The following is a 14,475-nucleotide window of genomic DNA, read 5'->3' on the forward strand; positions in this document are numbered from 1 at the left end:
CAGTTTGCAAGGCAAAATTATATCAAGGCAAATTTATCAGAACACGCAGATGCCCCAAATCTCACTGGATTAGACGGTACTTATTATAGTGAATTCATACATTATTACATCTCTAATCAGTGTTTAACCTCAATCAAGTTTACTAGCAAACGTGATGAATAGCAAGTCGTTTCAATTATGCCGAACTGAATACAAAATGTCTGTTGGGAAATGAATAGAGTGTAACGCGATCGCTCTGTTTCAGATGAGATTCTACTGGGATTTACGAGCGTCTAGAGCACTACAGACTAACCGACAATGATGTTGAGTTTTTCATACTAAGATATAAATTTATTAGTTATTTCGTCTGATAGTACCGTAATCTAAGATAGTGCGATAACGGCTGGCGAATTTCCTGCGTTGTTTTAATTACACTGGTTATTGGCCTTTTGCCTACCAAACCTTTTATGGTTTTGCTGGGAATCGTCCAGAACTAACGTCTACCGTAACTTTGGGTCGTAGTCGTGTTATGTGACATAATAGTGGTAGCTGACAGTAATGCGATAGTTTTGACATATTATATGTTATCAAAATTTCTTTGTTAATTCAAAGGTAGAACTAATAGTTTATATATAATTAGTTAGTCAATACCAAACAAACAAAGGCCTACTTTAATTAAATTATAGTATCAAACATTACATTTTTCGTTTTTATATTAAATACCATTTAAATAAACGAGAAATCCATATATAAATAAATTAAGTCACCTTTTGTAATAAAACATTGAAAAATATTTGAAAGAGAAAATCCGCGGCGACTCAGTATCTCTAAGTCAGGTAATTTATCAAAAATGGCAGTGAAAGTAATTGAGAACGTGGGGTGAAGTAGCATTTTAAACCAACTTCTAGATCCAAATAAATAATCGATCAACATTAACAGCTTAAAAATACCATTGCGTCACAAATGTTAGTACATTATCTAAACAAAATCACTGTAATGGCCTTAAAATAAGCAATATACAAATTCGGCTATCGTGATAATAATATTTTGAATGAATAACAAAATAAACGTTTTGTGGGTATTTCAAAAAAAGAATATGTATCGTTCGAATAGAACATGAGCAGTAAATTTTACAATTAGTACAGTAAGGCAAATCGTTCGATCTGTTACTGTTACTGTTATATACGTATAATATGTAATTACTTAACGAAACTATCGTAATGTTCGTGGTCAGGCCTTTGATACATTAAATTATGATATATTGCGTATTCCAGATAATCACGCTTTGGGACAGTATCATTAAGCCTCTGATAACTCGATACGCCTCAGTCTAACATGTGTGACGTTTACACAGATTTATGTGCAAATAATTTATAAAGGATGACATAATGCGAGATTCCATCCGCCCCGCAGCTCATATCGAAATTCTGCTAAAATTATTTTAGGCTGTGACGGAAATTAAATATTTCTTGCGTTTAGAATTTTGGGGGATTTTGCTCTAAGTGTTTTAAATACGGAAGATTGGAATATTTTGTTTAGATACAAGGAGACAATGTTTCAATTTCTTCGGAGAGATTAAGAATTATAAATTTAGATTCGGCGGTTAATGTTAGAACACCTATATACGTATATGTGATCGCGTGACATTAAATAGTTGTTTATAAGTATTATTCGTTTGCATTATGCAAATTAATATTTATATTTAGAGTTGTTATTAGTACGTTTGGCTACATGTTATAAATAAATATTGACATTATTTGTCAAAATGCTATAAAAGGGTTTCATTGTTGCTTCATTACACTTGAATTGTTGAACCAACCTTTTAACAATGCCAATACCTTTCACCAAGGTAACTTTTTAACAATAATAATAGAGTAAAAGGAAAGTGTCTTTTATTTATGTAATCCAATAATAATAATTGCAATATGGAAATATCTACAAAACGGTTATTATGTTTTAATAGAATGTGTTTGTACTAGTATTTCTGAGAAAATGAGAATTAAAAAACCTAAAAATTTTGAGTTAATAAACCTAGTGTAGTGAATATAAGTGCATGTGTGGTATCTCAGACACATGAACATAGTGTCAAAATATTAGAACTAGAACTATAACGATTAGAACACTAACACTAACTAAGACTTTAAGTAAATTAACTTAGTTTAAGTTATTAATTAGTATTGTAGGAAATTAGTGTAACATAATATTACTTATTAGGCATAATTATTGTATAGGCTAGAATGTAATGTAAAGTAATGTCATGTAAAGTCGTACTCTCTTTTGTGAACTTAATTGTAAGAAAAAATGTTTGAAATTATGAATTTATACGTAAGCTAGTATAGTAGTTAGTATAATTCTTGGTACCTATTATTAAAATCTTGTTGAAAAATGTTTAATCTAGTTTTTAAAAAATATTAATAATGTGATTTACTTTATTTATAAGCAGTTAATGTGCATACAAACTTTTTTCTCCTTCATGTATATAGTACAAAATATTTATATTATATAGAATCATATCATAAAGTTATTTACCGCAGATTCATTCCGCCAAGTTTGCGTACACGTCAAGCTGTCAGTCACATACTCAAAACTTTTCGCTTCAGTTTAAAATAATGCAAACTTTAGACGTGAACTCTTCCGTGTATGAACACGATGTAAAGCTTACGTATGAAGAGTTAAAAAAAATATGTGAATTAGTCTTCAAAGGAATGACCTTTTGAGACCCTGGGTTAGTAGAATTGATTAATTTTATAGTTTAAAGTATAAACACGATATTCTGATAAATATTATTTTTAACATTAAAAAATATACTGTTTTATATTACTTAATTAAAATATCGTTTAAAGTGTGGCGCGTTAAAAATACTCACAATTTAAATACATATTTATGTTTGAGTTTTATTAATATATATTCTGAGTAAGTACGTAAGTACGAATTGAGTACTGAGTAAGTATGTATTGGGTAAAAAAAATTAAATACGGTTGGCCTGTACAGTTTTGTAAAATAAATACTTTCGACTACATCATGATTCCTTACTATAGAATATTTACCTGTATCCGATGATTATATCTGTCAGCAATGATGTATTGCCCTATTCTGTTGACTGCCACGCCAGCCAGACAGTCAAATTCGCCTTCAGAACTTCCATATTGACCAAACTCCTTCACGAATATTCCATTTGAATCAAATACCTAATGAATAAAGAAAAACACATTTTATGAAGTAAATCTGAATTAACTTGCAAACATAAAATATAATTGTAACTATGGAACCATTCTTATAACATTTTTTTCCAAAACCGTTTAAAAGCTATAAAAATGCGCGTGACAAAATCACTAATTAAATCAGTTACCTGGACTCGATGGTTTGATGAATCAGCCACAACCATAGTATTGTCGGGACCCACAGCGATACCACGAGGCCAAGTAAAGTAGCCGGGTTCGCTCCCCCGACTCCCCACGCTGAATTGTAAACGGCGTTTCTGCAGATACTGGCTCCTAGGGGAGGAACCTGCTGCTGCGAAACCTGGGACATAATTAATCATTAGAATCCACTCTTACATAAGTCAGACTGAAACCTATCAAGCTTTAACTCTATGTACACGCCACTCTTATCTCTAACCTGCTACCGCTGCTGTAGCCGCCGTAGGGGAGATGGGGGAGCCTGCCGCGTTTTTTGAATCGTCATCAGAACTGGCAAGCTCATTTGCTGATCTTAATGGTAGCCCGAGAGACAGGCGACGGGAAGCACTCGATGATGAACCACTCGTATCGCGGTCTTTTCCCCGAGAACCATACTTGCTTTTTAAGTAGCGTGCCCATGAACTTAATGCTGCTCCATCTTTTTCGCCTGGTACAGGACGTTCAGGAGAGCTTTCCCTAGATTTAAGGGCATGTGATGATCGACTTCGAGACAACTCTGAACCACCTGTGCCGGTGCCGTATCGTGCCGCGAGGTAAGCAGAAGGTGAAGCTGTGGTAGGTGAAACTGGTTCGTCTTGATCATCATCGTCACCAGCACCGAAACCACTATGACTACTTTTACTTCGTGCTAGACGATTACGTCGCTCTTTCAATGCTAAATATCTAGATCGTGCAGTGGGATATTTAGATTCATCATCAAAGGATGATGTTGTTTCTTCTTCTTTAGGTTTGCTTCCATAACGGTTACTGTATGAGGAAGCAGAATTTCCGTAACGAGGTGTTTCTTCCTCAGCTGGTTGTGGTCGAGTACGATAGCGTGGTTGCGCAGGACTGTCTTTGTTTTTATTGTCTTGGGCATCACTTCTAGCGTTGTTGCTGCGAGCAAGTAATGGACCAATATCAGTGCGGGCCATCGCTTGGCTCTCGGGCTTTCGTTGGGGTGCAGGCTCCTCTTCACTCTCCTCTGACGAGTCAGTTTCCTCTTCTGAGCTAGAATCAGAGTCTTCTTGAGCCGGCTCGGCGGGTGCTGGAGCGGGCGTTGGTCGCTGTGCGCCTATAAATCTACTCTGGATACGTTGAGCACCACTGACAGTGCCATTTGTAGTTGCTGGTGTCGTTCTATCACCGCCTGCGGACAAAAAACGAGATCGTGGTTTTGGTGGAAGTCCGTCATTGCTATATTTAGCTTTTAATTCTTCAATCGATAATATAGCACCTGTATGTTTAACCGCCGAGCCGGAACTTTCTGTAGAAGCACTCGATTCAGTGCTAGCAGCTCTTGCAGGAACGCGATGAGAGGTGGGAGTCTCAGTGGCAGAAGTTCGACGTGGCGTTGGAACTGGTGTTTTTGTTGCTGTTGTTGTATTCTTGCGTTGATTTCTTTGCAGTGTACCAAGAGATTCATCTGATTCTCCATCACTGGATGCCTGAGAAATATATGTAAATTCGATTTTGTCACCAAAAATTCACGGTTATATTTTGTTGTATTGTGTTTATGTATTATAATTGTGAGTTAACATGGAGTGTGTAATTGGAATGCCCTAGTTTGCTCTGACGATTTCCTTGTTAGTAGCGGTGATAACTATCTAAATTGTATAGTGATTTCATCAATCTGTCTCATCCTCCCAACTCACCTCCCGGGCTGGTGTGGGTGGTTTTCGAGTAATCGAATTTCTTTCTTCTTCCGCAGCCCTTTGTGCAGCCCGCTCAGCTTCTTGAGATGATGTAGCTTTATTTTGCCTTTTAAGACGGGTTATTTCATCATCTTCACTTTGTTGTCGAGCAGGTGGTGGTCGACGCTGAGTTGGAGGTGTCGGCTGAACGGGTTTTGGTGGCGGTGGAGGTTCTTTCTTTTCTTTTTTCTTTCCACTGTCCACGTCCAATATTCTCTGCATAACTCGTGGGCAATCGCTTAAGCGGAATATACCACTCAGAGGCCCACGGGTAGCATCTTCGGTGTCAGTTACTTTTTCTTTTTCTTTCTCCTTATGTTCAGATTTTACACTGCGCGTAGCCTGTTCTGTATCAGAGTCATTATCTTGTTGATGACTTCTCACGAAACGCGATCTAAATCGACGAGAAGGACGATGTTCCGACTCATAGCCGCTATAGTCATCAGTTGCACCGTATTCCCTTGTGTGTTTTTCAGGCGGTGGGGGTCGACGCTCACCAAATTTACGTCCTCCAAGAATGGGTTCATCGTTATCATAATAGCTTTTAGTTTCTTCTTGTTGCCGGAATTGTGTAGCGAGACGGTGGTCACTTTTAGACCTAGTAAGACCTTGAGACGGTTGCAAATTACTTCCATACCCACTTGTGTGAGCAGGGTTGGTAATATTTAATTCGCCGTAACTAGCAACATGCATAACAAGTTGATTAGGATCGTGAGTCATAATAAACCGTATCCTACGATTATAATCACCAGCTTCATAATCAAAGTTCCTTAGAAATTCAACGGTCTTCAAAAATATTTCCTTAGTATCGACTAGTTCTGTGTCTTCCCATTCCACATCATCATTCATGTATTTATCGGCGACATCACAGTTGCTTTGTATGTTACTTAATTCTAATTCTAAATTATCTTTGAGGTGCGTTAGGTTTCTGAGTTCAGTCGCTAAATAACGGTCGATTTCATTACGCAAGAAATCTGTTCGATCTTTTAGCGCTTTAGCTAATCTCTTGTGTATTTCATCAACTTCTCCTGCTACTGCAGTGCAGTTTGTTTGGAGGTTTGATGTGTTTCGTTCGACTATACCAAGTATGTCTTGTAGCCTATGTACACCGCGTCGTATTTGGTTATTTATTCTAGTTATTTCTCTACGCAGGACTTCCATGTGCGCTGATTTACAATCTTCACACACTTTCTTGTCGCAATGAGCACAAGATGCACAATATGCCTTTTCTGAGCAAACATTGCATCTTTCCATAACCTGTCCTGCTGTGGGGTCAGGTAGTTCTCCAGCAATTTGAGCATGTAGTTCTAAGAACCGTTGTAGTGTAACATTTGTTGGAAATCCCTGGACTCCCTGGTAGGGAATACGGTGTTCGGCGCGGCATTCTGGACACTTGACCTATAAATGAAGAAATTATTTAATAATATTGATTATACAGATGCCAAGATATGTAAAAGCGTACCTGAAAGCTAAACCTACTTTAGGTTAGCTAAAGGAAATTGCATATTTTTATACATTTTAGTTGTTCTGTTAGATACACAATTACTTATATTTATACTAAAAAATAATATAAATGCTTGTTGATTATGAGAAAAAATTGCGTATGTCTCTAATAGAAATATATACAGTCAGAATAAATTATAACGACATCCAAGTGACTACTCATATTTGGTCGTAAAACCCGATAGTCGTAACAGCCGGTAAATAACTTTATTAAATTTCTAGTACTTTTACCCGCCGGGACTTTTGATTTTGGTATGTACTAAACGATGTCGTTGTAAACGTTTTGACTGAATTAAGAATCTAAAATATGAAAATCTTTGATTTGCTTAAACGCGAATTTATTACATTTACGTAATATGTCGCTTTCACTACAGCCGTGGTCAACAATAGCCTAAATGCCTAAATGTCGTAGTCATAGTCAGAGAGTTGAAGATATTGTCTCTTGAGTTGTAATACTTGCATAAGCAGTCATTGAAAGTATATCCCTTTTTACACTAAATTATGACAAAATGGTATAAGCTACACTATCTCGCTTACCTGTCTTCTAACGTAATCCACTAAGCCGTCCATACACGGCTCCATACAGAAGCTGTGCTGACATGGTAGGAGCTTTGGATTCCTGTATCGATCCAGGCACACACAGCATGTCAGCAGTGATTCAAACTGCTCCATTTTTCAGCTTTTATGTTACTGAAACAGAATACATAAAATAATTAGTTATTTTATTGTATGACTTAGTCTCAATTAAATTTCAGCATCACGACTTACAATTATACATATATGAACAATAGAAATACCTATTTTACTTAATGTTAGCAGTGTTTAAAATATATCCTCCATTACTAACTTCTTAGATACAGAAAAAAATTGACATAGTTAAATATATTATGATACACCAGCTATGTAAATATAATTAAAAAATATAGAATTAGTGAACGAGTCAAAACGATTCCTTCGTCTAAATTCCAATTATATTTGAATTATGAACTTTTTTTACTCACTTTATATAAGATTCGATAAATCTAAACCTAACCTAAGTTTATAAAAACAGGTCATTTAAAATTTCAAACATTATAACGAGAAATGTTTTTAAGTTCGATACACTCTGATTGGAAAAAGTTGGAAAGCCGGTCGATTCGTTGTCGGAGACAAATGATATTTTATGGTAGTTGAGGAGTTTTCAATAAAAAGACGCTAGGAACAATTCGATACCAAGCAAGTATCCTACGATTTCAGAAGTATTCTAGAATTGCTATAAATTAACTGCCTTCGTTCAATGGTAAACGAACATGATTTATAACCTATTGTAGTTTATGAGTCTTAGATTCGATTCTGGGCGACAGCAATTACTGTTATAAAAAAATGTAAGTGAAATGAGGTTTTCTGTCGAATAGTCCCAATGGTAGTACTCTTTATAATTTAAAGTTTAATATTTTTTTAAGAATATCCAGATTTAAACAGTTTAATTAAAACACAATTCCTGACTAGTTTATTTTCTTCAATAGGTACGTTTAAATTATTATTTTACATATGATGCATAGCTTCAATCCATTGAAAAAGTGTCTCTTTAAATGTGTAAAAGTTATGCTAATAAAAGACTATACTATTCTTCAATATGTTTAACCTAAAAATCATTGGTTCGATTCCCGGTCCAACAATAATGATTTCAGATCACCGACGGGTGACACTTAAATATGAATGAAGAATTATGTAATTAATCTAATTTCTATCAATTCTATTTTCACAACCTTGATAGCTCTATTCCTATACCTGATTCAGTGGCTTAATTTAGTTAAAGTATTTATAGATTAGTCTGGTATTTCACACGGCACAGATTATACAAGCCGTTTTAGAGTTCCCAATAACCAGCAACCCTACCTTAATATTGTATGCCGACTAACAAAAATTTAGATAAAAGTAAAATAAACTATGTAATTTATCAAAATAGAGAACTGTATGAATTGTAAATCTAAGTGTAGTTGTCATAAATTGATTACATAATATGGTTAAAATCAATTAAAACTGTGGTAAGCCGGATTTTTTTGTAAAATAATGCATGTATAAGAAGATATGAAATCTTGTAACTCCCAATAAAATACATCTCTGTGTCGTTCGTTGTGTTAAGGTATATATGTAAAAAGTCTTCACTAGAAATAGTTTCCCCGTGAATTAAACGCATAACATTTGAGCTATGTATGGGAATAAAACTCTCACCACTTAGATAAGTATATTCAAGCATGTATGTACTTTCTATGGCTTAGGCTAGCACTTACTACACATTTAATTAAAACTATGAACTAGTGACTACGAATTGTATAGATGGTTTTGTAAATAAAAAGAATGTTTTTGGTTTCGCTAGTATTATGAAAGTTATTTATTATCTTTATATTATAAGACAATAAAACGAACAGAAGATAAAAAAGTCTTATAAGATGTCACCTATTTAGAACGCTGAACAACGTATTTTCATACTAATTGGTTTTCTTCGTATTCTCATTGTCTCGTTAGCTTTTGGCTCGAACGAACAGTGATTCATTGTTACACGTGAGTAAATGTTCTTTTTAATAAAAGAAATTACGTCAACAAAATCACGTATACGTGAAATTTTCCCGGTTTTTGTTTTATATTTGTAAAAAAAAATAAAAAACCTTTTTATGGTATTAAATACGACATTGGCTATGTAGGGTGATGACGAATGATGTGATCATCGTGGTATGGAATAATAGTACGAATAATTAATGCTTTATTTACTGTAAGTCAAAATATACTGTATTCCTCATATCCATAGATTCTTTTTTAAGCTACAAAAACGTTATCCTAACAACGAAATCTAATTTAACACTTGACGTTTGACAATTGATAATTGTTTTTGACAATTAAGACGTACTTTTTGCCACGACGACGATGTTAACAACGTGGTTAATTACATAAATTTTCATATATCATGATATACGTATGGCGTTACAATACTTCTCTAATGACTCAAATTTTTGCATCTGCTTTATCAAACATGAATATTTAATAAGAAATCAATTCGTTTTAGAATTAAAGTTTTTATATAGATATATAAAAAATCTAGTCTAATTATACATACCTAAATATTGCCATTCACGTGCGTATAAATGATTTCCTTCGCCTACTCACGATCTGTCTTGGAACTTTGCCTATATTTTTACGGATGTTTGCATTTTCGTTTAAGAAAATGACGAGTATTTCGTATTAACTACCTAACGTCAGAACTATTTTCAACAATGTTGCGAAATATTTGGAATATTACGTAGAATAAAAAATGTATACCCCAAAGAACTAAGACAGTATCAGATATTATATGGACTAATTGTATGATTTAATGTGTTAAATTACTATAGGTTGCTATTTATTGCCTTTAAATATTCCAATAAAACAGATGCCAAAATATTTTAGAAACATGTCACATAATGTCATGTTGCGCTACATCCAGCAACTCCCTAGAGGATAACCATATTTGTGTCTGTTTCACTCATCATATCTGGCAAACAGAGATGAGTTTTCGAAGTAAGTCGGATTAATTTAAGTTTCATATTAATCTACTTAATACATAATAAACTAGACAAGAAAGCAAAACAATCTTCAAGCTTTCTGTTTTAGTTAATATACAAAGTAACTTACCAAATTGGCATAATTGTATGTAAATATGACTTATTCAAACAGGGAGGAACATACACCGAGAACTATAGGTTTCTACATTTTGCATGCTAAAATAAATGTTTAAAAAGATAATAAAAGTAATAATTCACTTGATATTCTCTTGGCGTCGACAGCAAATTGTATGCAAATTGTTTGTAACGACTCCCTGTTTGTTTTTAATTATATTTTTAATGATTTTGGACCTTTACGTAAATAGACTAAGGCTACAACGCTTTTGAACAAATTGTTTTATCTTATTATTGTAAAGTATGGCGTAGTCAACAAATTCTTTTTTAAGAACTACAAAAATAGCTTAGTAAATTTCATTATGGAGAAATGTGGTAATCGGATGTTTTTTCACGATTGTATGTAGAAATAATAAGTGATTAGAGTTAGAATGTTTATTTTTTATACTGCACTGATCTTTTTTGTATTAAGTTTATCTTATGATAATCAATTATATAAGAACACTACTGGTTCTACTATTACTACTGGAGTAGTTAGGTTAGCTTTAGAAATTTTCGTTTTATAAATATAAAAAAAAAACATTTTAGCAGGTTTATCTAAAGCGAAATAAATCAATCACTGATATTCACTTTGTACAAAAAATTCACATCACGCATGCACTGAAAACTCCCATTCGGCGGAAAATATTTTAAAACCCTTTCAAACATTCCATTAGTTCCTAACATTGCGAGTTATGACTGCATTCAGTTTGAGCAAGGTAATATACTACACCTGGTTTAATTGGTATAGAAGTATTTCTATATACCTTTAAAAATTATATATTTTGAGGCCATAGGAAAAATTGTATCATCGAAATATTTATTGTTAACAAATTTTGAACCAAAGAATATGCATTTTTCATGTCTTTCTTATCAAAAACTGACATTTCGTATACTCGTATATCAAGTACATTAGTTTACTAGTAAAACGAATGTTTTTATTCTTCAGCTAAGGGTAGTATATGGTAACTAAAATTATGCTTCACCCTAAGCAAATATTTAAAAAAAATAGTTTTCGCGGGATGGTTTCATGCAAATCTATTATTATAAAACTATAATGATATTGATTTTTTATAGGAAATAATGTAAATTTTACGTTTATATGTTTATTTATTTGTATATATAAGTGCCAAATCATGAACAAAGACTTTAACACAAAGGAAGTATGGAGCTTAGGTAGAGGCCGAAGTAACGTCACGTTTGCGTCACTGCCAAAAAGTCTGATATTTTTTACATATAATAGTGCTTTTGTAGTAGTGCTAAAAAGCAAAGGCTCTCAAGCCAGTGTGTTTAGGGTGTTTTATCCGCCATTAAAAATGTCTTGTGACAAGTATATATATTAAGCATCAGCAATCATTTCAAAAAAATTACAGTATTTGTACGGTACATTTATCAAAAACTAAACATTTCTGTAGTCTCACGAAGCCGTAATACATTTTTTAACTAAGTTAATAATTAAAGAAGTACAAGAAAGTTTAGAAAATGACTTTATTTACCTTTTTAATTTCAATCTAATATAAAGTACGGACATTGGTATAGCGCGTTTACGCAGTTTATCAATAATCTTGATAATTTAACTGCCAATAGCTGCTTGTAAGAATTTTTTTTATGGAGTATTAGTTTTTCCCTATTGTTTGCATCCTATATATTCCTAAGTAACATTGGGTGGATATAACTAAATAGAACTTTTTTTACAGTCAATCATTTACCTTATTTTAATTTTTCCTCTGCAAAACAGTCTATCTGAATTAACATTTCTGTTATTTTATGAACTGCCCTGTACCAAACATTCGTATGTTCGTTCTATATTTGAATTATTCAAACTGTCAGAAAACAAACCCTGCCGACGTCATAACAATTTGAAATGTATAAATATAGTTTCAATAAAAAACAATAATAATATTTAGTATTTCGAAAAAAGTTTACTAAATTAATTACACTCTTCTGGTTAGATTTATGTGTCTCAATTCAACACAAAATTAATGCTATTTGAAAGAAAGAGACAACTGAGTCTATACAGTATATACCATTTTATCTTTGGATGTAGCATTCATTTACTTATTCATAAACGAATTACGTCACTAACTAACTAGTTAAGAGAAAAAAGAAAATCACCTTCTTGAGGTTAATAACTTTGTTAGTACAATTGTATCACAACTTTCAATCAAATACGTTAGAAGGTAATTTGTGATCGGATTTTAATTATTAGTTGGATGTTTACTTACAGCGCATTAGCAAAATCCACTCAAAAATCAACACAAATTACTTATCATCTTGTGGCACAGGTTAGTCAGTACGTCCAGAAGATTTGCTACTGAAGGAACACGATACGGGAGAGTGTTGTGTTATTTTGGGAAGCGCGTGCGATCAGCGTTACTTTTGGTACGGGAAAGGTCGTTGGACAGTTTGAAACGCATTTTGTTTTGTGTAGGTTATAAAGGACCGACACAGGTTAGTAGGTATATGGGTAGATCTGTAACAATATAATAAACTATAGACGGAGATGCAAAGATTATGTTCATTACTTTAGCGTAAATAAAACTCCATCATTTTTTTTTGTATATGGAATATGGAACTCGTCTTGAGCGCTGCCTGTCAAAACTCAGGTCTAAACATACATTAAAGTTTGATGAACTATTATGGTATTCATTCTGATATTGATAAACGTATCAATTAGGTCCAACAGCGTTTTCTTCGCGGAAAATTCAACTGAATAAAAAATAAAATTCCATTGGGCACAGCCTGGCTTCGAATCCGTTATTTAGAATTTGTGAAGATATAAATAACAACTATTTTTATTACTTTATAAATAACAGTTAATACTCGGGCATCAATGACAATTCAGAATGTGTTTTCAGAAGTTATTTTAGTGATCCATATAGTGTTTATAGGTTCTTGTATATTCTGTAGTAGCTTCACTGAATTATCGAATTTATTTGGCTTTTACGTGGGTAACACTCAAAAATTATTTGTCATTTGTTTTTGTGCATTGACGGTAAAACTCTTGTTACACATGAAAATAAAAGGCGAGAAAATTTTCGGTCAATGATTTGTTATGACTTTCGTTGTGGGCTTACTCAACAACAAAGCTATGATAGGCTGCGATTAGCATTTCTTAATGAAACCCCATCTCGTGCCACTATTTACAATTGGTTTAACGAGTTTAAACGTGGACGTAGTGTTAAATACATAAATACATAATAATAATACATAACAACAATTTCAATGATAATCCGCGTGAGGAACGTCCTTTAACAACGACTACTGAAGATAACATGAGTGCTGTGCGAAGTATGACAGAGGAACATAAGAAAGTGACATATCAGCAGATACGGGCATGCCTAGGCATTGGAATGAGTCAAGTTAAAAAAAAATTACATGAACATTTAGGCGTCAGAAAGCTTCGTTTCAGATGGATTCCCCATAATTTAACTACGACTAGAAACACCTTCACGTGGACTGGTGTCGCCAAATGTTAGATAAGTTCAACGGCGGTTACTCAAATGCTCTATTTGACATCGTGGCAGGTGATGAAAGCTGGATAAATTGCTATGAACCAAAAACCAAAAGAAAACATTCGAGGTATTCGCTTTACGAGCCCTGATCTTCAGGGCTATCAGCGAGCGTACGAAAATGGCATAGAAGGCCCGGCCCATTCTTCCTTAGTTCCTTAGACCTCTAAGGGAGAATGGGCACTACTTTTCTCAGTGGTTTCATCGAATGCGACGATGTGTTGAAAGGAGATTGCTTCTAATAAAAGTATTGGGAACTCTCTACATTATGCCGTTTTTCATTTTCTAAACATTTTCAGTGTTACCTAGGTAATAGCAAAAAGCTGGAGAGATTTCTTATATACTAGAAAACGAGCACTTTTATTTGGTATCTAGCATCCGCTTTACATAGATTACGACAAAATGACACACTAAATGTTATTATTTGAAACTTATCAATCAACATTACTTTCGATCAATTAAATGTGTTTATTATGTGATTAGCTCAATGTACAAAGTGTTCCGCATTCTCTTAAAATAACCAACCCACTGTCCTTTTCAATAAATGCCACTGACTTCAATATAAATAGCGTGTCTAATTATAAACCTTATTGTAATGCGTACATTGCTTTGTTTTCGGCCACGCAAACTCCAGTTTTGCGTCATAGATTTCGTATCGCAATCTCCTGGAATATTTGGATACCATCAGGATACAATAACGTTAAACGCTTATACAATA

General features: G+C 33.7%; 1 protein-coding gene across 4 annotated transcripts in view; it reads right to left on the minus strand.

The window, feature by feature from the left end:
• Nucleotides 1-14,475, minus strand: part of LOC111003415 (RING finger protein nhl-1) — a 63,887-nt gene that overhangs the window by 6,157 nt on the left and 43,255 nt on the right. Inside the window, exons 1-7 of one of the 4 annotated variants that reach the window (XM_022273918.2) lie at nucleotides 12,471-12,645; nucleotides 7,112-7,264; nucleotides 5,033-6,469; nucleotides 4,615-4,825; nucleotides 3,598-4,527; nucleotides 3,329-3,501; nucleotides 3,027-3,167 (exon numbers count right to left, since the gene is read on the minus strand). In XM_022273918.2, the coding sequence (XP_022129610.2) occupies nucleotides 3,027-3,167; nucleotides 3,329-3,501; nucleotides 3,598-4,527; nucleotides 4,615-4,825; nucleotides 5,033-6,469; nucleotides 7,112-7,246 (3,027 nt within the window). In that variant the 5' untranslated portion in view covers nucleotides 7,247-7,264; nucleotides 12,471-12,645. Of the gene's footprint in view, nucleotides 1-3,026; nucleotides 3,168-3,328; nucleotides 3,502-3,597; nucleotides 4,826-5,032; nucleotides 6,470-7,111; nucleotides 7,265-12,470; nucleotides 12,660-14,475 lie in introns of those variants that run through there. The other 3 variants (XM_022273917.2, XM_022273915.2, XM_045634775.1) reach the window with 3 other exon arrangements.

Source organism: Pieris rapae, chromosome 4 (assembly GCF_905147795.1).
Source record: "Pieris rapae chromosome 4, ilPieRapa1.1, whole genome shotgun sequence".
Classification (NCBI taxonomy): Eukaryota; Metazoa; Arthropoda; class Insecta; order Lepidoptera; family Pieridae; genus Pieris; species Pieris rapae.